Here is a 24,228-nt window from a genome sequence, read left to right on the forward strand (position 1 = left end):
TGTGTGGCCGTATACAGAACCACTTATCATCCGTGCGGGTGAGCAACCCGACCGTGGCGCTTTTGAATCGTTCCTCTATCTTTTCGGGAAGAGAAGTTGTCGCAGAAAAAAAAAACTACTGCGAAATATACGTTGTGAAACCCCGGCAGTGCGAATGTGTCTCAGACCCCCGGCAGTGCGAGGGATATAGTTTGTGACTTATCTGTATTTAATCGCAAGTTATTCCGGAAAGCCTGTGTGTGACCTGTCATGACATAGACTGTATCTCTCAGCCGTAGTTACGTGACCCGCCGCTAGTGGAGCTGGTGGCGGGTCAGTCTGACCCGCCCCAGCAGTGCGTGCTCGCCCTTCGCGCAGCTCGGGCGCTCCCCGGTCGCCGGTATTAGAGGCGGTGTGGGACTCCGTGTCCAGTGATGGAAGAGCTGAGTACGGCTATCCGTGCCCTGTCAGACAGGTTCACTGTGATTGAGGCGTCAGTGAGTGCAATCAACGACCGCCTTGAAGAGCCCAACGCCGGTCGTCGGCACGTGGCTCAACCAGAACAGGCTGTTGAGCCGACTGAACCCGTGAGTACAGAGGGGTTCGACTTTGGATCCTACAGTGATCTCCAGGCAGAACTAAAGACTGTTCGTGAAGGAGTGGCCAAGATCAAGTTACCGCAGGACTTGGTCGTTGGAGATTCCCGCGCCGGCGTGGGGAAGAACGACCTGCCGCGTTTTCAGGTGATTCAAAGGTGCGCGAGGTTCCAGGAAACCGTTCTTAAGGTTTTGTCAACCGCTTCTGCTACGGATCCTGTGATAAACCAACTCACTATAGTCGCGTTAGCCCAAACCCGTTACTTACAAGAAGAATATACCAACTTGCTTGTCTCAAATCAGTTCGACGATACGACCGCTCAGCTTTTCAAGACTCTGCAACAAAACCCGGCGGCTTTCCCGCCTGGCGCGGTGGAAAACCTTCAGCGGGCGGTGACGATCGCCGGGGCGCGGCAGCAGTCACGCCAGGTCAGTCACGTGCCCGACCGTGCCCGCTGGCGCGGTCCGCCGCCGGCGGCCGTGCGGTTCGGCGCGGGCCCAGCGTCGGCTGATTGGAGGAGCCGCGGTCGACCCGGCCCGGGCTACCCGCAGCCGTCACGTGACCTGTCCCGGCCCGGTCAGCTGCAGCACGGAGCGGGGCCGGGGCCGCACGCCGCTGAGTGACGGGAACCATGGTGCTTCGGCCGGCGGCCTGGTCGGAGATCGGCGCGTCTGATGTGATAATCGAATGGGTAACGGATGGGGTTCCCATACCGTTTTCAAGTGAGCCTGAACCAAAAGTATTTTCTAATCCAAGGTTCACTGATACTGAAGTTGATTTTTTGAACAATGAACTCATTAACCTGGAATCTAGAGGTGTCGTTCAGAGAGTGTCAGAGACGCCTCACTGCGTGTCCCCACTAAAGGTTGTGCCGAAACCTAGTGGGAAGTTCAGACTGATATGTGACCTCAGGTATGTGAACTCACACTGTGATACACCACGATTTTCCTCTGAAGGTATAGATGTTTTACCCGAAATAGTACGTGATGCTGAGCAGGCTGTAACTTTAGATTTACGTGACGGATTTTTTCATTTTCAGATCGAGCCACAATATCGCAACTATTTAGGGTTTCAGTACGGTGGTTCTTGGTGGGTGTGGTGCTGCTTACCTTTTGGGTTACAATGCTCTCCGTTTTATTTTCACAAATGTATTCGTGCCGTTGTTAAATATTTGCGTGATGTCAAATCATTATCCCTCATGGCCTATGTTGACGATTTTTATTTATGCTCCACAAAAGCAAGCATTGATCGAGACCTTGGTGTGTTGTTAGAGACGCTCAGTACCTTAGGCCTCGCTGTGAATTTTGAAAAGTCACATCTCACGCCCTCGGAGTCGGTAACTTATTTAGGCTTTGAAATTCGCTGTGCTACCGCTTTGAGCCCTCCTGTAATTACGGTTCCTAAGTGTAAAGTTCGAAAGTTGAAGCAAGACATTTCGAGGGCGCTGAAGCGTAGTTTCATTTCGGCTCGTTTGCTAGCTCGGATCGCTGGCCGGTGCATCAGCATGCTGGCGGCAGTCTTTCCGGCAAAGCTGAAATTGAGGAATGTGTACCGTCTCCTCCATTCCAGGTCATCCTGGGAGGCTCGGCTCCTGTGGTCGCCGGGAGCGAGAGAGGACCTGACGTGGTGGGTGTCCTCCCTCGACAGCTGGAACGGCAGGCTGCTGGTGCCGCCGGCTGTCTGCGAGCTGCAGCTCTCCACCGACGCGTCGGGCTCCGGCTGGGGGGCCGTTCTCTCCACGCCCAGCTGTCAGCTGGCGTCCGGATTCTGGGATCAGCTGGTGAGCAGACAGTCGGCGAATTATCGAGAGCTATTAGCGGTTTATTTTGCTCTTCGCTCGTTCCGTTTTTCGATAGTTGGAAAAACAGTAGAAGTTCTGTCGGACAATGTTACTACAGTCGCTCATATAAACAAATTCGGTTCGTCCAATGTTAGCTTAGATAGCATCGCACAGAACATCTGGTCGTTTGCTTTTGACAATAACGTTTCGCTGGTAGCGCATCACATTGCAGGTGTCTCGAACACGGGCCCCGACACCCTGTCTCGTATGTCGGCGCGTCATGAGTGGGTGTTGCACCCGTCCATCTTTCGACAGCTGGACCGGATGTTCGGGCCGCACACGGTGGACCGCTTCGCGGCGGTTGGTACGGCCCTGTTGCCTACCTACAACAGTCGGTTCGCGGACCCATGCTCGTCAGGAGTGGACGCGCTGGGGCAGACGGACTGGGGCGCCGAGAACAATTGGGTAAACCCGCCGTTTCGCCTGATCCCGAGGGTTCTCGACGTCATCGAGGCGCAACGTGCCGACGCGACGCTGATCGCGCCGATGTGGCCAGGCCAGCCGTGGATGGCACGCCTCCGACGGCTGTGCACGGCACCGCCGCTCCGGCTGCCGCCGGTAACACGTTCGTGTCTCCCTCTATCGGAGCAGCAGCGGATCGAGCCACATCAGAACCGCAGGTGGACGCTGTGCGCCTGGAGAATCTCTGGTGCACACGGCTAGAGGCACGAGGATGGTCGCGAGCCGCTAGCAACTATTTACGGGTGAGCTTGGCGAGCAGCACACTCGCAACGTATGACCGATACATTCGGGATTTCTTTGTTTTCTGCGGTGCTCGTGGAGTATCGTTTCCGCCAGATGATTCCGCTGTGCTGGCTGATTTCTTCATGCACCGGTGCGGGTCGTCGGACCGGCCGCACTCCACCGTTCGGTGTGTTTCTGCGGCCATTTCAGCTTTGTATGAAGCGTTCGGAGCGGATAACCCTGCTAGGGATCCGTTCATTGTGAGACTCCTGCAGGCCATCGTTAAAGGGGGCACGCGCGCCCCGATGGTTCGATCTGCAATCATGGATGTTTCGGCGTTCGTCCGCATGTTTCAGTCTTGGCCAGACAGTGCAGAACTGTCCACCAAACAGCTACGGCTGAAAACCATTACTTTGCTATCACTAGCTTTAATGCTGAGGCCGTCTGACGTCGCGCCACTGGCTAAGAGGTACGAGTCAAGTACCGGTGTTATCTCTGATTTTGTTATGTCAACGGACCAATTTCAGTTTAACGCGGACGGTTCTCTCGGTGTGACCTTTCTCGGCGTCAAAAATGACAGCCAGCGTACGGGCTTCCAAGTTACTTTGCCCCCCAGTCCTGATAGCAAGTTAAATCCTGTGGAAGCACTCAGGATTTATCTGGCTCGTACGGAATCGGTGCGTTGTCCGACTACTAAACCGGCGTTTTTAACTCTCGTTAGGCCTTTCAAGGCTATATCTGCTAGCACAGTCGCTGAAGTTCTGCAACAGGCCATCACTGCCGCCGAAAAGTTTGGCCTGCCGACTGGCCATCGGCCGAAAGATTTTCGGCCGACAGGGGCTACTCGGGCGGTTCAATTAGGCTTTGACACTGATGATGTACAACGTCTTGGCCGCTGGAAAACACGGTCAGTCTTTTTGGAACATTACGTGCACAACGCGATTCAAAGCTCGTACACGGAGCAAATGCTCAAGTGATCGTGTCAGTCTGATCAGTCGTGTGTGTGTTCGTCCTTCTAGAGCCAGGCACTTGTGCGATTCGTTCACGTTTTCTTTTTGTTTCTCTCTCTCTCTCCAGCGTTTATTGCGTTGTTTGTTATAATACATGTAAGGCGGGTCACAGTAACGTTGGTTTTATGAAACCGTAGTTACGTGACCCGCCGCTAGTGGAGCTGGTGGCGGAGAAACGATTTCAGAGCTGGGGGGACCGGCTTTTGGGGCCCTCGAGGAAAAGGGCCCTAGTGTCTGAAAGGGCCCAAAAATCATACTGCCTTTAACCCGGCAGGCGGTGGGCCTACCAGCCACCTTCCGCGCGGTGGGGGGGGGGGCACTTTTTGCCCCCCCCCCCCGTATCTCCGAAACTACTGGACGGATCCGGAAAATTCAAACGGCATTCGATAGCCCTGTCAAATTTGTCGAGGGAAACCAAATTTCATTGACCTCGGGGTCACCGATGACGTCACAGGTCAGGTCAAAGATAAAATGTTTCACCGTTCACGGGGCTTCTAGGGAAAGCGCTATAACACCGAGTAAAACGCATTTTGTCGAAAATCAGCGACAAGGCGTCAGTTGTCTAGTACATATGTTGCTATTAGAGGTCACTGGTCATACCAGGTCAGGTCACAGGTCAGGTCACCAAAGGTCACCAAGGGTCACCACATGAGCCCAACTTAACTAAGGTTATGCGATGCATGTTTTATGGCCAGTTTTTGTTTTTCATTTCCAACTCAATGGTGTTGGTTATAAGACCATCAGGTACGGTTTAGGTCACTTTCTGGTGGAGGTCAGGTCAAGGTCAGGTCAAAAAAGGTCAAATTTCAAAGTTGATATTTTTGCATAAAATGGGTATCAATTCGATGCAGCTCGTCACGGGGAGTCTAATGGTGGTCTTTGTTTTGCGCTACGAGGTCTAGAATTGCTAAAAATTGAGTTTGAAAATTTGACGTCATCAATTTTGAACAGTTTTTTCGCTATAACTTGGCCAAAAAAAGAGGTATCGATCTCAAATTTGGTATGTAGATAGAAGGCGGTAGGGGCTATCACATATATTCCGGTTTTTTCGAAATTCAAAAAACTTTTTGGATTTTTTGGCTATTATATTCAAAAAATCTACTTTTTGATTTTTGGGGGTCAAAATCCAAAAAATTCGAAAAACCGAAATAGCAGTTTTGTAGCCCTTTTAATTTCACACCTTTTATGTCTGACACATTTTTCTGTATCTCTAAAGCTGTAGGCCTGACAGCTCTTCCCGCGAAACCTTTCTTTGGGTCGAAAATGGCAAAAATGACGTCACTCTGACGTCATTAGCGGCCAACCTATCATAGCCTTTGGAAAAATTTTTGGTCACCATGTGCGCTAGCTGCTCCCGGGAGGGTACTGAAAGTTTGGTGACGATCGGCGCAGCGGTTCTCGAGATATATCGAAAAAACTAAAGGGGGGGCAAAAAAATGCCCCCCCCCCCACCGCCTGGAAGGTTAAAAAATAACACTTAAATCACACATTTCAGAAGAAAAGGGCCCATTTCATTATATGTTGGGTCCCTCCAGGTCCCCTACCGGAAATTGATATCATTGGGCCAGAAGGGGAAGGTCCCCTCCTGTCCCCCCCCCCCCCCGTTTCTCCAGTCATGGCCACATAGATGCTATTCTTCGCGCAAATGAGTCGAGGCAAATGATAATCGGCCACTTCCTATCAGGACTTGGAAAATCCTATAGGAAAGTATTCCTATAGGAAAGACAAATTTTCTTCCTATAGGAAATTACTGCCAAATTCCTATAGGAAAATCCTATAGGAAAATATTCCTATAGGAAACGCTCATTTCCTATAGGAACCTATTGAGAAATTCCTATAGGAAAATAATTCCTATAGGATTCCTATAGGATTCCTATAGGAAACCGAATTTCCTATAGGATTTTTTCACTAGGGCGGGCTGTGTTCACGGAGCGCTGCCTTGATTTCATACTTGTTACACACTACCAGTATATCTCCAACACTACGGTAGTGTGTAACAAGTATGGAACCAAAAGCGCCAACACGGGCAACAGCGCTGGCAGCGCTCCGTGAAACACGGCCCCGGCCGTGACCGCCAATGGATCGGTATTAACGCCCTTGCTGCCACCTGGTGGTCATTATTAAAAGCTTTGCTCTGTACTCTCCCATTGTTTGGTTTTTGACACCCAGAACACCAGAGTCATTCCGTTGCTGGTAGTGTGCGACGCTCCTGCTAAGTGCATGGTACAGTCATTGCAGCAATTCAACGGTGACTGTAGTTCAACGGGGTACCTAATGGCACTGCTCGTATTTACCCGTTTGAGCGAGATGTTCCAGTCAGGACGCATTCAGGCCTCGTGCGTGACGCAAAGACCGTGCTCGAGACAGGCGTCGAGCACCACCTTGGTGTAATTGGATTCTCACGACTGTTCATGCTGTCATCGTCCCCTTTCATCAAGCTGGATATGGTAGGTAGTTTTGCTGCCGACTATCTGCACATCGTCCTGCTTGGTGTCACCAGGCAGGTGGCTAGCTTGTGGCTCGATCACACTGAATCGGACAAGGACTTTTCGCTGCGCACTCACATTCCGGCCATGGACGCACAGCTCTCCAAAATTCGTCCTCCTGACAGTGTTTCTCGTCTCCCGCGCCCTATCAGTCAGGCCTGTCGCTGGAAAGCATCTGAGTGGCGTAACTGGCTGCTCTTTTACAGTCTGCCACTGCTTAGAGGCATGCTTCCTGGGAAGTATCTCTCTCACTGGATGCTTCTGGTTGGTGCCATTTACCTTCTCCTAGAGACTGACGTGTCGGTCGGCTGCCTGACAGCAGAGCGGAGTTTGGAGATGTTTGTGTCCCAATTTGCTGGCTTGTATGGCATGGAACACATGACCTGCAACGTACACTGCTTGCTCCATCTAGGTGCTACTGTGCGACGCTGCGGACCTCTGTGGGCCTGCTCAATGTTCGCATTTGAAGGTTACTTACAGGGTGTCCGGAAATTATTTGCCCCTCCATCAACTCGCCGCCATAATTAATAAACAAAGAGCCCCCGGGTCATAGGCGTCGCCAGAGATTTTCGGTTGGGGGGGCAAAATCAACTTTTGTGTTAAAACTTGCCTTTCCCCAGTCTTTACTCACTCGTTTTACATATCATTCGACGCGCAATGGTGTGATGAATCCGATGGTGACAAAGGTTTTCTTCTAGCAATGACATGTAATTTTTTTACAGAAAAACTCGAAATTTTGAAATTTCATGACAAAAACGACTTGTAGAATTATAGTATATAATGGCTGCGATTGCCGACGCACTGCAGAGGGCCCCTGTGTAGACGCTCGACGCTCATGATCATTACCCAGAACAGAGGCGGATCCAGCTCAGAGTTTTGGGGGTGGGGGCAAACCATAACAGTTTATCGATTCTTTCCATGACTCGTCCATAGGCGTAATGTTAAAATTATGCCGTTTGGGGGGGGGGGAGAAATGCCCATTTTGCCTCCCCCCTGCATCCGCCACTGACCCAGAAAAAGGTGAAAACGCTCCATTTAGTCGAATCACCCTGCTAAAACCTCCATTCACGCATGCATGCAGAGGTTTTACGTGAAATGCATAGGACTTATCCCAGCCACCGATCGTAGCTAAGTTGGGCATTCGGCGGAGAGTCAATGTCGGTAGTGTGAATCGGAAGTAATTCATCTTTGCTCAAGTGAGAGAAAGTGTTTTGTTCACTCGAGTGTGAACAAAAGTTTCTCGTTTTTCGTGTGAGGGGAAGCGCTGCAAACGCGAACAAAAACTGTTAAACGGAACCAAAAGTTACGCACGGCATAGCGGCAAGGGATCCCTTAGAGATAGGTTTGGGACTTCCAGGCCATTTCAGGCCACTCAGGGTCAGTGCTGACTCTCAGAAGCATGCTTAGGATCCCGGAGATCGGCGTGGGTCACCTCAAATATTTACGAATTACGTGTACGTGGTGCTTTAGGGCTTTCCGAGCCCAAGGTGGGGCCCTCAGAAGCCAGTGTGGGCGGCGGGCGCTAAGAGACTAGGCCCAGGGTGAACCTGGAGCCCTCGGATAACAGTGTGAACCCTCGGGGTCTGTGTCGAATCCCTAAGGACCTTACGTAGGGACATAATAAACATGTGTTGCGGACCTCAGAGGGACACGTGAGCTGTGACCCCTCAGATACCGGCTTGGGGTTAGCAAAGCCTGTCGCCTCAAAAGTTTGGCTGAACTATCAGAGGCCAGTTAAAGTTCTCAGAAATGTTCGAAGGCTCAAAGATCCCTGTATGGGCCCTCAGGGAACATGGACACCAGTGGGACTTTCAGAGGCCCGTTTGGGCCCTCTGAAAGCTTCTTTAGGGCTCAGTGGAGCTCCTTAGGAGCCTTTGTTTAAAGCAAGCTCATGAGCCCTGCGACACTTGTACGGTAATTGAGCCTGTCGGAGACATTTGACGAGAGTTGAGAAAGGCCCCGAAGATTTCGTTTCACGCTTTGAACGAAAATTGTGTCAGCACTCCAAAACTTATGAAAATCAGCTGTAAAATGTAATAAAGAACGAACTAGGAACATGGAAGGAATCACAGCATTGACATTTCCGAGTCTGGACTCGGAGTCTTGAAGATTTGGCGACTGCGAGTCAGACTCTGATTTAAACTGCACGCTCCAACCGAGTCTGACCTCACAGACATTCTCAGAAAGGTACCCCCATTTTTCCCGACTCCAAAATCTCATCGGATCTGTATCGATCTCAGGGGGTGCCCGGTCCGAGGTTGGGGGGGGCAAGCTGCCCCGCTTGCCCCCCCGTGGCGACGCTAATGCCCCGGGTCATGCTTTATTTACCGATTTATCCCCTGACCTGTCCCACCCATTCCCTCATCCGCTTTGGCATTTCATAGATCAAGATGTCCAGTGTATCCGCGCTGATGTTCAGCCACACCTTTCACAGGTTCCTCTATGACCCGTTTCCTGTGGGAGCTGGCTCAATCTTGCTGAACTCCTCCTTCATGATTTCCCCATAGGTTTTCGATTGGCATTAGGACAGAGGATTCGATTTGACTTCCTACTTCATTTCAGTCTTCACCATAACTTCAGCGCGATGACGCTTTGTCAAAGAGTTTCTTCGGTCATAGTATACACCACGTTCAGGTGCGAGTTACGCCTGCCAAACACTGGCCCCTGTCGCCTCGCAAGTGTCAAGGTCAGGTGACTGGGTTAGGTCATCTGGATAACCGACAGCTGTGGATAGCGTGAGGCACGGTCTAAGCAAATTTTCAACAGTTCTTAAAGCGCATGGTGGGATTTAGCTGAATGAACAAGGGGCAAATAATTTCCGGACACCCTGTATAAGTGGGCCTGCTCAATGTTCGCATTTGAAGGGTATAATCAAACAGTTATCAAATAATGCACAGGCCCCACACATGTGCCATTACAAGTGGCAAAGACCTTCCTTACCTTTAGAATGACACAAGCCAAACGCTCTCGGCAAGTGAAAGTGTCCGTTTCTGTGGAAGAGAGAAGGGCTGACACCCTTATCGAGCAGTGGCTCCACCGCGAAAGGTCCTTGGGAACAGTTGGTCGATCAAGGGAGGGTGTCGTGGGGCTTATCTATATATCTTACCGCGTCCCGCCACACGCGAGACCTGCGCCGGCGGACAGGGCAGACAGGGCGGGGCGCGAGCCCGGGCGCGGACGGCGACGGAGACGGACCAATCATGGTCAGATTCCCGGCGGAGGAGGCGCCTCCCCCGCCGCCGGTGGCAGAGCCCGGAGTGCGTGCAGAGCGCCCGGAGAGGACTCGCAGGCCGCCGGGCTATTTGGCCGATTATGTGACCCAGTGAGGGGCACGAGCCGCTGACATTCACTTATGACTATGATGTCTCATGTCAGGGGGGAGTGTTACTGCGCGCCGTGTCGGAGACGGTGCGTGCGGCAGTCGGCGGCCGGCAAGGAATTGGGCAGCAGAGTGCTGTGTCAGAGGCCGTACGTGTTGGGGCCGAGAGAGGGAAAGGGGAACGGGAGAAAGGGGGAGATGGCCTTGGTGTGGGGGGGGGGGCTGAGACGGCCTGGTGATTCTAGAGGTTGCGCACTGCGTGGATGGAAGTGTGATAGTGCCTAGTGATAAATAAAGACCAGTGGGTGGACACGTGCCTGTGGTACATCTGGGAAAGGCACGCGGTGAATTCTTACAAACACCTTTCAAGAAATATTGACTTAAAGTTGAATACCTTTTTCTGGGCCCCCCGGTATTGTTTGTGCCAATATAGGTACCTAGTGTGATTTATATTCAATTTAGAGCCCTGGATGCTGATTGCTGAAGGGGATTTTCACCCTTACCTCGTACATTGGAGACAGTTTGCTCCAATTGCATGTTCTGACCCAGTTACACCTTCTTCTATATGTAAGCAGGCTCTTGCATTGTGCCTGTAAAATTGCATTATCTGGTCACAGGTCACATCACACACTACCAACAGTCTGTTGAACAGGCACCCAAAGACATCCGTGCGGCACACTATGGTATCTGCGGTCCATGGATAAGGATCCTGCAGCCTTATAGGAAATGCCCATCTCCTATCACGGACATTTTTGCATTAATATAGTACTGAGCAGCACTGAAAAAGTCATGGCATGTTCCTATTTATGGCCTTAAGCATAATGAAGACTCAAAAAATAAGTACCTCTAACTTTTAAAAGGCCAGAGCGCTGCTCGGTGGCCGGCTATCGCACTAGCCCACGCACACATACGTGCACGTTGCTGCAGCAACAGGCTATTGACTAATGAGAAGCGGGCTACGGAGAGCAGAGGTATATGAAAAATTGCAGTGACGTTGCACTTTCCTCACTTCTCATTGGTCAATAGCCCATTGCAGCTCAAGCTGGGTAACCAGCACATGTGAGCACCGGCAAGAGTACTAGCCGGCCGCCAATCAGGGCCCAAGACCACACACATGAGACTATCACACACCAAAATCCAAGATTCCTTTAAACCCAAAGCCGTTTTTAAGCCGCCATTGTGTATCAGTATCAGTATAGAGAACAAAACAGTCATGTAAACCAAAGTGTATAAAATAACCCATGGTAAAGCGCAAAGGCTCGCGGCCACGCACACCCGACGTGCAAGGCGTACCTTGTTTTTTAAGCACACATAAAACCTTATGGGTATCGGTACTCTCTTAGTATACGTCACCCGGCCCGGGTATCTTGAATATCTTGCATAAAATGCGGCCCACGTGGCTTTCACCCATCCACTTCCGCTCCACCGCTCGACTACAGAAAATAAGCACTTCCGCTCAAGGCCGTGTAATATAGAGCTAGAATCATCCCACAATATCCGATGGACCGGGTGACGTCACTGGTGGAAACTACGCGGCAAGCTGTGCGTGGGTCGGGTACGTGTGGCACAATATCGTTGTTGGTTATTACTAAACCGTAAACGTTAATACAACAAATAGTCCTTAATTACTTTTTTACCCTCCTATAGCCAATTTCCTTGTCGGTACATTGCGGATCTGGGTCCCACTCCCAGGGTTGAAACTTGAACTTCAAAATCATGGGTCGGATGGGCGACCTTCCGAAGGGAGGACGAACGATTGCAAAGGTGTCTCGCACCGCCAATTGCATTATCTATCTGCAGTCTGCACCCACCACCCAGTGGCGTAGCCAGGGGCAGAGGGCACGTGCCACTCCCCTCCCCATCGGATTCCGGGTCCAAGTATTCACAAGGTGACAAGATGCCTACAAGGTTCAGCCCTTTTCAGCTTATGTGCGCTAAAATAAGCGAAAACGCATGTTGGAGTCCGGCTTAGTTGCATCCAGCCAGGCGCGCGACACACATAATTTTTTAATGGGGGTGGCACGATCTGCAAACTGGGCCCCCCAAAAGCGGCCTTCCGAATGGGAGAGGGAGGGGGCACGGGCCCGTGTGCCCCCCCCCCTTGCGTGCGTCCTTGCATCCAGCAAGTAGCTCATACAGGTTTATTTTTCGATATATTCGTGATAGTGACACTGCACAAAATTATTTCACACTAAACACGCAGCGGGATATCGAGTATCGACACACGAAACGAATAACATGGTCTACAACATCGCGACAACAATTACTCCAGTTATTTGACTGTCGACTGATTACGGGAATGATCGATGTTAAATGATCACGAATAATAAATCGTATCATTGGGATACATTCTACCCGGCATCGGTAGGTAACAGACATGGCTCATATCCCCACCCCACACTTCACAGGTTTCCTAGCACCGTCCAAAAATCAAAACGTAACTTCGAAGTAACATATTTCGCCTCGGTTGGGAACTGACAATTTTAGGTGCAAGTTACAAATCAATCTTATGTGGACTGCACCCTGATATTGTCACTTTTCTGCTTTTATGCCTCAACTTTTCTCTAAGAAGCTACCGGCATATCACTCACAAATATTTGCGAGACTAAATATGGCTATCTGAAGTAACAGATAATAGATGTAGACCGATATCACCGATAAGATCACATCACACGTCCCCACAAGCCTCTCACTTCCGACTAGACGACCGTGGGCTCTCTGCTGTCTGCGTCTGGTGTAGCGTGTCATGGCACGTAGAGCGGAAATAATAATCATACCGCGACGCCCTACCGAGCCGGAGCGCACGACTGGGTGTCACCAGACATTTCCTTACTCCAAGCTCACAGTGCTAACCAATGACCACCCGTACCCGACATCGCGGAGCCCACGGGATGTTACATACTGGGTTCCAGCCCCGCACACAAACGGACAATCTAGCTCTTTCTCAGGTAACACCAACAACAGCCAACAACATAACAGCTCTCATAAACATGTATGCCTACAGGTACCGCTAGTGAAGCACAGCACACTCCGGACACATAGATAGGGTTCCTGCAAACTGGCTCAGGTTGGCGTCCTTCCGCGGAACCCATGCTGCAAAAAATCGATGCATGCGTCGCCAAATGGAGTGCGGTTTCAAACACCGCTATACAGCACCGCAGCTTGCACAACCTTAGCCACCAAGAAGATGCTACGACGCTAGCTGCGACAGTTGGACGAGACCGAGTGTTCGACAGCTCTACAGAAAGTAAAGCAATGATCGCATACACCCCACATAGAACACAGGCATCTGCCCGTGGTGAGTGATAAATGGTGTCGGCTTGGATCGATTTCGCTCGCAGGGTTCGTCGGTATGTCGGAGAGCTCCGACATGGTCCCTTTACGGGCCCATCCGTTGGCAGTGGAGGGCGCCCGACGTAAGTCGCTCAGTAGGGGATCTGGTTCTGGTAGTACTGCAGCATGTCGTAGGTGCGACTGCGGAAGCTCAGACACGAATTGTTGATGACCTTGGTCATGTAGGCGGCCGCCTCCCGCTCGCTGGAGGAGGTCGCGAACCTGCAGCAGATGAGGGGGTTAGGAGGGGGAGTTGAGAGCGACCCACTGCACTGAATGAGGGCCGTGTTGACCGGGATGCTCTGATTTACACCCCATCCCAGCGTTCTGTGCGCTCTGCTGCCCTATCTTCCTCTCTCTTCCTACCTGGCTCGCAACAGTTTGATGGTTTGTCCGCGGAAACAGGGCAGTCCAGTGTCGAGCATCAGCGATACCAGGGAGATGATGGCCTCACAATATGGTCTGAAACAACAGAGTGTGGCAGTGACAATCAGCCAGGGAGCTAACCAGGCCAGCCAAGAACCAGCAGGAATTACTAGTTCTTATCTATCACCACATGAAATCATAATCATCAGCAAATAGAAAAAACAGCAACAATAATCAAGGGTATCATGGTGAAGCAGCACTGAATTCAGTGTACCCGACGGCTGCTATGAACTAGAAATGGATCCAACCAATGATGTGATGCGATTGGTGAGCCTAGCTTGACGAGCTGGCTATCAGATACTAGCTCTGGGTGAACACCATTGGTGCACAAGACCAGACTGGACCGGGTTAAAGGGACCTCCCACTAACTCTTGAGTTACCGACACGGTTAGCTACACGCTCCCCGAAATTGTGCACGGTTTAATTCTGCGCGACTCACTCACCCTGACCGCTATTAAGACACACCTGAACAGATTTTGAGTCTAAGATAGGCTGCAGATCGCTCGTCCCCCTAAGCGCGTCTAGGCTAACATCCCCAGGTGATCTGGCCAGCTCACCTGACTGCCAGGTACCCCTGGACGCACAGCTCCATGAACCACTTGAACGGCTCGGCGTCCACGCGGCCCCCCATCACCATCACCATCTCAGCCGTGAGCTTGATGTCCGGCTCGAAGCCGATGTTGCCGCCCGGAGACGACTCGAACATGAAGCCGAAATCTGCGCACGGCAGGAGGGTGTGGTGAGGCTGCTGGTTACAGGTAAGTGCGCCAATAAGTTCCTAGTCTTTACAAATGGTGAGACCACTGCCACCGCCGTTCGTAATTCATAATCACATTAAAACGCAGATCACAATAAGCTTCCGCTTGATTTCAGAAAACTGTCTACTACCGCGCCTTCGTGACTCAGTCAATGGGTCCTTACAAGACCGAACATGTCGGTATTTCTGGTCTTAGTGAAACTTAACCTACCGATGTGTACGATGTGTCCGTCCTCGTCCAGCATGATGTTGCCGTTGTGCCTGTCCTTGATCTGCAGTAGGAAGAGCGCCAGCGAGTAGGCCGCCATCGACTTGACAAAGTTGCGGCGGGCGTCCTGCCGGAGGTCGTACACAATGTTAGCGCGTGTTATGAGGATAAGGAAGACACACACAGACATTAGTAACGAAAAAAACTACACACCAACTGCAGTACTGTTAATGCGCACTACAGGGTGTCCCATAAGTTCGTTCTCACCTAAATTTTACGTTTTTAGGCTCTCTTGCTTAAAGGCACGCTGAAATTGGTTCGTTACTGGGCTTACGTGGTTGCCATGACTGGTAGAAATATGCTCCACAGTAACTAATTTCTGTAGACAAAATAGTTTTTGCTAGAGAGCCCGTTTCCTACACAGACGGCTAACGCCGCAACATAGAGGTCTCCAATACGGGTACGTCTCGGTATTTAGTCAGCACGTGACCATTCGCGACGATTGAGGGTGATTGAGGCCTACCAGTATGTAGACAATGTCCATCGCTAACTGGACGCACAGTCAGCAAGTGACACCGGTGATTTGTCGGGAGTCAATCATTGCAAGTTTATCTTCCTTTTTGTCAGGTCTCAGGAGTGAGCCATATGGCCAAAACTGTGAGGCGCCAAAGTGGCCATCAAAAAGGTCAAAGGGTTAGAAAGTTGGTAAGCAGACTTTTCAGGATGGATTACCAGCTGTCTAAGAGTGTTCTTTCGGGGTACATAACTCAAGGTGACTTAAGCTTTGCTTACCGGAGGGCTCAAAACAGTCAAAAACGTCTTAAAATGGCCAAACATGAGTTTCGTTATGCCTGAGGCTAAAAAAACTAAAGGGCTGAGGACATCAACCAGGTCATCTGGACTATCTAGTCCACGTTCGAGATGAAACACCCGTCCAAACCCGAAAACAACCCCATAAGGGCGAAGGAGGAGGCCTCCGTTTCGTCCCGTTATGTTCCTATGCGAAAGGCCAAGGTCACAGTATTGTGGGGTTATAGGCGTCCAGACGCTGACCAGGTTGCGATTGATGTCCCAGAAACAGCTTTGGAAAGCATAATGCTCTTCTAAGAACATCTGGAAGGAGTTTCAACCCTCAAGCTGAACTCGAACCGCGAGTATGAACACATTTACAGAGGAGAAAATGGCATCCGAGAGAGGCCCATCTTCAGGCAAGACAATCAGTGCACAGGTCAAGCAAAGCTTAAAAGCGGTGCAAAGAGACTGTGACAGGCGCTTGTGGCAAGACCACATGCCAGGCACCTCATCGGATCAAAATTTCATAAAAATTTGTTGGTTATGCTGAAAATTAGGCTCGTCGAGGCGTAGCGCTGTTCCAGCCTCGAGGAGCTCACGACGCATGTCAAGTCAGTCTGGATTAACTTTAAGCCTGCTATGCAGCCAAACATGCCGGTTGGCATGCCGCAGCATGTGTTCATGTGTTTGCCTATTAAATGGGGAGCACATTGAGGGGTCACAAATATATCAAGGCGCAATGTACTCTGTTTCACATGCAAATCTAATGTGAGAACGAACTTATGAGACACCCTGTACACATGTGATACCTCATCAATACATTACAAATGTGGTACATTTTAATTCTTAAGTATCAAGCAGAATATTGTGAGGTAGGTACTTGGTAATGTCAAGTGAGTCTCACCTGGAATTTGGCGCTGGACGCGTGTCCATAGGTGGTGAGGAAGTACTCGAACAGACCAAAGTCCGTCTCCTTGCCGAGGTCACTGCGCGACTTGGCCTTTGGCACACACTGGATGACGCCCGACTGGAAACAGACGCCGCATGTGGTTCGTTACCACGACACACGCTGCGCTAGGAGCTGACAGCGGTCAGTTGGGACAACAGCGGTAAGCCAATCGACAGATTCAAACGAGAAACTACGTTAGAGTCACGACAAATCCTACGGCCACAAAGCCGAAAAACACTAGACATCACTTTCAATATAACTGAGCTGAAGATTCTACCTCAGAAGATGCATTTCAAATCCAAACTAATAACAAAATAAAGCGAAAGATATCCTCAATGACTACCTTAAAAAAAGCAGGCTCAAATGATAACCGAACTACCGTTTCCAATCCATCCCCATTCCAAGGTCGTTGAGTGAAACGTGGAGCTGCCTCAAGCCGGTTGCGGCCATCTGTCACTTACCCCCGGAGATGTAGCCACCACCCTGTACGGGTAGAGGAACAGGTCCAGGCCGGCCTGTTTGAAGATGTTCTGAAACAGCTCGATCACCTGAAGCGCCAGCATGTCCTGACGCACGTCGTCTCCAACCTGTCCAGGAGATAAGCGGGGGGGGGGGGGGGAGGGGGAGTCGTTTGTTCAGCCACACATGACGGGAAGGAGATCACTCTGACGAGCGTCACAGCTACGGCCTTGGTGTTTTACTGTAGACATACTGGCGATCTAAATATTAACCTAATTTGGGTTACAGTGCCTTTGCTGAATACTTGCTGAAACAATTATAAAGTTAAATTGAGCTTCCAAAGTGGCAGGATTGGATAAAATACAACCAACGCTACAATACACATCAGTCAGGCAGACAGGAAGGCATGCAGTCTAAATCAAGTCCACACGTCAGCTATTCCCTCATGTCGCTGCATCATCGCTTCAGCTGCTCGCCGCACAGCGACAAACGAACGAAACAGCGCATTAATTCTTCTTCGAGAGTCGTATCACCAGCCTCTCCCCATCATCCCCACCCCTGCCCTTCCCTCTCTCTCCTACCTTGAAGATGGCGGCCTGCCACTTCTCGACGCCCATGGATGGCCGTCTCTCCTCGGCCGCGTCATCGGGCCCGTCCAGCACGTGCATGACCTGCTGCTCCAGCTCGTTGATTCCACACCGCTCCACGCGGAACCGAGCCAGGTAGGGCGCCTTGGCCGCGCTGCAGGCAAGGGATGGACGGAGGGCGGTGAGCGGTGGGTGATGCAAACGTTCGCTGGGGACAGCTGTTGCAGGATGGTACTAAAATTTCTAAATAAAGCTAGCCCATGACATGCTGCGCCACGGTACAGATATCAATTATGCCAACAAAGCCACTTTTGTGATTACTTCTTTCATCGCAGACACTCTCACGCATACACCGGGACAGCGTAGCGCACTCTACCACCAAACAAATCTCAGAGGACTCATGACCAGACGTCCAAAACAGCCGTTCCCGGCTAGAAGTTGTTGGCTGGATCGTAGGTCCCGTTCTCTGCTGCGTTTGCTGGCTGACACGGTCAGTTCGTCCGACGTTACTGACCTCTGCATGGGCGTTCCGCTGTTATAGTCGATGGCCAGCACTCGGCAGTCGGGGATCGGGGGCAGGTAGCAGCCTTCCTGCGCCTCGATCTTCCTCAGCTCCTTCAGACACGCCTCCTTCCGGGCCGGACCTGGACAAAAACAACAGGACATACCACACGTTTTACGACGCAGATCAGCTGCTGATGAATACAGCAGGACCGCAGTAGGTATTAGATAAGAACAAGGGTGTAAAAATTAGATTCAATACCGCAAGCTTTTTAGTGGCATAGCCATATGCTTTCATCGAGACCTAATTATTCAACGCAGCAAAATCCGCACACAATCTATGACAGTTTCCAGTAGCGGCGGAACACCTTCAACTGGGGGGGGGGGGGGGCACTGCCGACTTTTGGTCCCATTCTTTCCATGCAACGCCCATAGGGCTAATGTTAAAATGCCAAAATCAAAGGGGGCACGGTGCCCCGGTGCCCTCCCCGTTCCGCCGCCTATGACAATTTCACTTGCTGACTGCTGACATGACCGTATTTTACCAGGCCGGGTACTTCGCTGAAAATAAAACAGATTTCGCACACCATTTACGAAAAGTCCAGCTGCTGCTCACCTTTCGGGAACGGTTTGATCTGAGCCGACACGTTGGTGATTTTCTCGAAGAAGCTGAACTCTCGCTCGTAGAAGGCCTTGGCCGGTCCAGAGAGCGCCGAGACGATGGCGTTTCGGATGTTCTCCAGAGGCTCGTACAGATCAGCTGAGGGACGTGAGGTCGGGTTAGGTCAACTGATGGACATGTCAGGCCACCTTAACTGCTAACACTAGATAACATTAGGAGCAATGAATCACATGAAGGGCAATAAGCAGTAGACTACACACAAAAAAAAAACACACACACACACATACAAGTTGATGGAAAATGTATCAGTTCAAGGGAGTCGTGCAGTGCTGGTCACTTGACCAAAGTATCCATCCGATAACTCGTTGAGACAGAAAAGCTCAATAAAACACACTGCATGTTTTTTCTCCCGTGAATGTTTTCCAGCTTCACACGGCCTTACCATATCGCTCGTCCCTCTCGCCACTCTCCACTCTATCCTACGTTTTACGAGCTGTACCTCCCCGCACTGCCCACTGCGGTCACACGTACCGTCTTTCACGAGGCCCTCCTCGTCTCGGAACTTGTTGGTCTCGATGTTCCAGATGACGTGGTGCGCCAGAATCTGAGACTTGGCGCACGCCCGCTTTATGAACTCGGTGATGAATCCCATCTGGAGGAAACACATACAGAGACGCTGAATGTTCTGCTATGGGCAACAAACAAAATAAATTATACCTAAAATGAGCAAATAACATACGCAATCGGTGCGACTACGGTACTAAAAAAGACGAAGACAAGTAGCGGTGCATGCAATAAAACATTGTAATTTTTGCCACTGAGCCCCGCTTTTGCGGTTTTCGTCACACCAAAATAACTAACGCTTTATAACAGCTCAGCGACGTCCGCCATCGTAATAAATCGTAAGACATGTGCAATTAACGCAATAGGCGAAACTCCCCATTCACTGAACACCGATAACACAGCATTCAGCTCACCATAATACAAACCCAATCACCGCCCCTCCCCTTTCGTCCATTAACCGTGTCATAGCCGACAGGTTGCACCAACTGTGGTATGTAGAACAGCACTGTAAAGTGAAGTGTGGTATGTAGAACAGCACTGTAAAGTGACTACTTATAACCCCGAGTACCTTCCAGAGCTCACAGCTCTACTAACCGTGTCATAGCGGACGGCCTGTACCAGCTGCGGTATGTAGAACAGCACCGTATCGGACGGGTACGAGCTGAGTACCCGTACCGCGTACTGGGCCGTGATCGGGTGCGGCGGGTACTGCCGCGAAAAGTACGCCAGCGCCCGCACCGGCGGCAGCTTGGCCCACGTCAGCGCGTGAGACAGCTGTAAAACAGGAGCGGGTCAGACTGGAGTCATGTTAGAGGGTGTCCGGATTGTGGATGGATGGAACCTGTGGCTAATCAGTTTTCATCAGATTAATTGGCGCAGCGGCAGTAAGTTCGGAAGGTTTGGTCGGCTGAAAAAGTGGCGAGCATCCACGAGGCTTCCTCGTCCTCTAAAATCCAACTTGAGACATGATATTAAAAACAGCGCCCTAAATACTCAAATACCAGACTAGACATTTATCAATCATGCACTTATCACTTATCGGCTACGGCTATTGCACTCAATCGGCTGGCTGAGGTCCATACATCTCCCCACTTTTACAACCACTTTGTTCATATTCTATCTCACTAGACTCCAGTGTATTTACAGACCCTAAACCCACCTCGATGATGTCGTTGACGATATGTTCGGGCGTGGTCAGGTACTGGAGAGCCTCTGGCACGCGGCAGACGGCCAGCGGCTTACTGCGCACCTGACGGCTCACCTCGCGGGTGATAACCTCGTCTGGTGGCGGCAGGGGAGGGAGGAGGGGTGTCCAATGGCTGAGGGGTACCAGCGCTGAGAGTGTGTCAGAGAAGCAAGGGGAGAACGATCCCCGGTAGTTCACAGGAAGAGCAGGCGGGCGTGGTAAAAGGGGAAAATGTCAAACGAAGAAATATGAAAAATGGAACATGTACAAATCCATCATCACCAATGCACTGTAGAATACCAAGTTACATGATTCCGATGACAGTAAGCCTTGATTGAAGGAAAAAATGCACATCCGGACGCCCAACAACAACAACAACAAAAAAAAAATATCGCCTGGAATCCCTCAGTGGACATATTTACAGACCCAATGGGAAAGTTGAAGAGGGAAGCAGCAAAATTTTCGTCAACTTTGGAAGTCTGCACTTAGCTTTAGCTGCACTTAGCTTTAGCTTGTGTCACTTAGTATCTGTATCCATGTGTATCCTGTGATGACTGAGTATTCATGTCGTAGGTATGCATATGCATGCGCTGACTTCACCTGTCATTGGGTTTTTACCTGTTGGTGATCAATACATCATACAATCATACAATCATACAAAATATACAGTGCTGAAGGCACATAAACTGCGTCATAATTCTCGGCTGACCTTTGAACCTCTCTGGCAGCATGACGGCCAGCGTGGGGCTGATGTCCCAGGCCAGGCGGACGTGGTCGTGCCACTGTTTCTCCGAGATGGGCTGCGCGCGCCAGGCGGCCATATTCTCCTCGCCGGCCATGTGCAGCTCGGCTCTGTTCTGCGGGTTGTGCCACGTCAGCAGACGCTCGATCTCGGCTGCCTGTCGGCAGAGAGGGAGGGAGAGGTCACGAGGGAGAGGGATGGGAAAGGTTGCCTGCAATACGAAGACGGCGCATGTCGAAGTCGGTACGATGCATTCTTCAGTGTCTTGTACCTTGCGAGTGCCTTGAGGAAGTGCTGAGAAAACATAACACGTACTATTTTAGTAAAGCAATGAGACTTATCGCATTATTGAAAACCGGGCTACCCTTAAAACGCAAGCGTATTCCCTGCACACCACTTTCCTCAGATTTCGCCCAGCCATCCGCACCGCATTCCATCAAACTCCAGTCTCAGGAGCATCCACCACCCCCTCAAACACCCCATCCACTTACCAGCAGCGCCAGGATCAGGTTCCTCTTCTTGATGTAGTCCTTGACGTAGACGTCCGGGTTGGCCAGCCGGTGTTTGGCCGAGCGGCGCGACAGTGTCGAGTTATTGGAGGTGAGGGGCACCGTGTTGAACCAGCCCGTCACCGACGGGTTAAACTCGCTGGCTGGCGGCCGTGCCGAGGAGGCCACCTCGCGCGTACCGGCCACGTTCCACTGGTTGAACCCTGCTCGGGTGACGTAGGAGCGGTCAGATTTACGAGTTGGGGAATGGCGAGGAGGTGAAACAGTCGTTTAATTTGGTCACAGGCTAACACAATGACATCATGACATGAAAATTGTTCCATCATTCAAAGACGGCATTGAAAAACCACAGTTTGCGGATCTTAGCAACAGTGTAATCACGCTTCTCCGCAACCTCGTTGCATCAACTAAGTCAGGTCCACGCTACAATCAGCATGAAGAGGGCACTCACCTCCCATCATGCTGGTCTTGAGGTACTTTTTGTCCGAGTGCATGTTCTGCCAGAAGCGGATGAGCACGGTGATGTCCTCTCGCAGAGTGGTGGCCGACTGTTCGGGACACGGGAAGCGCGGCCGGCCGCAGAAGTAGTCCAGGCACGCGTAGTAGATCCGCTCGCGCAGCGCCACCTTACCCTGCGTCCTGCCGTGAGGAGAAAGAACAGTGCAGTGTGACAGGAATTCATAAGAGGACACGACTTTGCGGCATCCGGAATAAAAACTTCATTGGTAAACGTACGACATGCTTGTTGCGAAAAGATATAGCCATAATCAGCTAATGAAAAACAGCTGTATGCAACCACTACAGACGGTAAGACACCGTTCCGTGCTTCTATCCTCAGGATACTGAAATCCTTCTCCTCCACGCCGCAACCCCCTCCGGGCTGGACAGGCAACTTTATCTCATGCGGGCTGCTCCCTTGGAGCGGCACCGCTGCTCCCGAGGGAGCAGCGGTGCCGAGGGAGTATCATGGGGCTGGGTGGCCTGTCCTCTGGACGGGCTCACCCCCGGTGACTCACTAGGGTGCCTGCCCAGACCAATGTCTCCCCTATATCCTATCGTCCTCCCGGCTCTGAAATGGTCTCATTGGACCGAAAGGGTTTAACCCAACAAAACAAACAAAAAGACTAGGTACCTTATGATGTCACTACGACAGCCTATCTTCGTTTTCCCCAACAAATGGTAAACTGATCCTGACTACTGGCACCACCTCTCCCCTACGGCACTCACATTTACTTTGACAACGCCCACCTTACTTTGTCTTCTTTTGTCCAACACCCACAATGCAGCCCATCCGTCTCACTTTCCCAGCGCCCTCCGACTCACTTTGGCAGCACGTCCGACTGCAGCAGTATGAGCCCACACGTGAGCAGACGGACGCGGGTGCCGACGGCGGCCACGTGGCGCGTCATGGCGCCCCGCTCTCCGCCCACGGAGAAGGACAGCGTGCTGTGCAGCAGGGAGCACAACAAGTCCACCTGGTCGCGGCTGCGGTACCGGGCGATCTCCACGCGCTCCAGCAGAAACTGAGGTGGCAAGGACAGACGGTACACTCGTCAGGGCCGAGGCGTCAGAAATGGGAGACAGTAAAGGTACCTACACAGATTGAAGTTGAGAATGCCGAATGACAGAAACATGCTTCAAAAGGCTTCAAATCGATTGAATAAAACATAACAGCCTACAGATTGCATTACGATTACAGCTTTATTAGTCATACACATTACGACCTACAGCCTACTCATTACACATTACAGCCAGTTACTTGTCGACAGTAAGCTTATCAACGTTAATTAGCCGGAAATGCTAGCAAGCCGGAAGAAGGGCTGAATGGGCTAACCAAACCGTCCATCAACAATGTTAGATCATCCAGGGGAACTAGCGTGATGGCTAAGTTAATCACGGGACTGGCCTGGACCCAGAGGTGGTGGGGACTGACGACTGGGGACAGTTGGGACTCACCTGCACCCAGAGGTGGTGCGGCGCCACGAACGGCGGCTTGGCCTCGATGGAGCAGCCCTCGTAGACGGCCAGCGGGTTCACCTCGGGCTCCTGCTCACTGAACAGACCCAGGCGCTTGTCGATCGTGTACTGAAACAGAAAGATCAGTCAGATTATCATATCACAGTCAGACAAAGACGCTTGTCGGTCGGGTACTGAAATATAGTGGCCACAGTCCAATCAGATCTAGACAAGTTAACATTTGACGGCTAGGATTAAACTTAACACGGAAATAGTTCGTGGACGACATCAAGTATACTCGTGTCATTGACATATATCCCAGATCGTTTCACTGACCTGCCAGGCGGCGCACATTTCGCGCAGGAAGCTGATCTCCAGGTCAGGCCGTGCGGACAGCACCCATTCCCAGCACTGGATACCGGTACGCATGGCCGGCTCGGTGAACATGATGGCCGGAGACCAGGCCACCAGGTGGAGCAGCTCCCGGTCCAGACCTGACAGATAAATACAGACACAGACACACAGACACAGGTCAAAGACAGCGATCACGCCATCCGGGAACGCTCAATCCATCTTCGACAAACTTACAAAACATTTCTGTCAATATCTCTCAAAAACTAGACCAGTTATCAGTCATCATTCTTAGCCTCCAAAGCTCTGTAGGCAACCAAGACAGCGTCTGTGCTTTCTAAGACACCTCTCGAGGGGAGAAGGGATACCCT

At 51.2% G+C, this 24,228-nt stretch overlaps 2 protein-coding genes across 3 annotated transcripts in view; both read right to left on the bottom strand.

The window, feature by feature from the left end:
- The window catches only part of LOC122383953 (haloacid dehalogenase-like hydrolase domain-containing protein 2), a 78,472-nt gene extending 67,136 nt beyond the window's left edge, over positions 1-11,336 (bottom strand). Inside the window, exons 1-2 of one of the 2 annotated variants that reach the window (XM_043370850.1) lie at positions 11,209-11,336; positions 10,419-10,505 (exon numbers count right to left, since the gene is read on the bottom strand). In XM_043370850.1, the coding sequence (XP_043226785.1) occupies positions 10,419-10,452 (34 nt within the window). In that variant the 5' untranslated portion in view covers positions 10,453-10,505; positions 11,209-11,336. The remainder of the gene's footprint in view (positions 1-10,418; positions 10,506-11,208) is intronic. The other variant, XM_043370852.1, reaches the window with a different exon arrangement.
- Positions 11,337-12,859: 1,523 nt separating this feature from the next.
- Positions 12,860-24,228, bottom strand: part of LOC122383927 (phosphatidylinositol 4-kinase alpha-like) — a 31,596-nt gene continuing 20,227 nt past the window's right edge. The window contains exons 22-39 of the mRNA XM_043370810.1: positions 23,843-24,000; positions 23,507-23,635; positions 22,874-23,073; positions 22,002-22,189; positions 21,533-21,753; positions 21,009-21,198; positions 20,273-20,394; positions 19,708-19,887; positions 19,081-19,201; positions 18,544-18,687; positions 17,941-18,070; positions 17,421-17,580; positions 16,842-16,967; positions 16,336-16,458; positions 14,643-14,766; positions 14,232-14,391; positions 13,615-13,710; positions 12,860-13,470 (exon numbers count right to left, since the gene is read on the bottom strand). Coding sequence (XP_043226745.1) covers positions 13,341-13,470; positions 13,615-13,710; positions 14,232-14,391; positions 14,643-14,766; positions 16,336-16,458; positions 16,842-16,967; positions 17,421-17,580; positions 17,941-18,070; positions 18,544-18,687; positions 19,081-19,201; positions 19,708-19,887; positions 20,273-20,394; positions 21,009-21,198; positions 21,533-21,753; positions 22,002-22,189; positions 22,874-23,073; positions 23,507-23,635; positions 23,843-24,000 — 2,702 coding nt within the window. The 3' untranslated portion in view covers positions 12,860-13,340. The remainder of the gene's footprint in view (positions 13,471-13,614; positions 13,711-14,231; positions 14,392-14,642; positions 14,767-16,335; positions 16,459-16,841; positions 16,968-17,420; positions 17,581-17,940; positions 18,071-18,543; positions 18,688-19,080; positions 19,202-19,707; positions 19,888-20,272; positions 20,395-21,008; positions 21,199-21,532; positions 21,754-22,001; positions 22,190-22,873; positions 23,074-23,506; positions 23,636-23,842; positions 24,001-24,228) is intronic.

This window comes from Amphibalanus amphitrite, unplaced genomic scaffold (assembly GCF_019059575.1).
Source record: "Amphibalanus amphitrite isolate SeventyFive unplaced genomic scaffold, NRLGWU_Aamphi_draft 000177F_arrow, whole genome shotgun sequence".
NCBI lineage: Eukaryota > Metazoa > Arthropoda > Thecostraca > Balanomorpha > Balanidae > Amphibalanus > Amphibalanus amphitrite.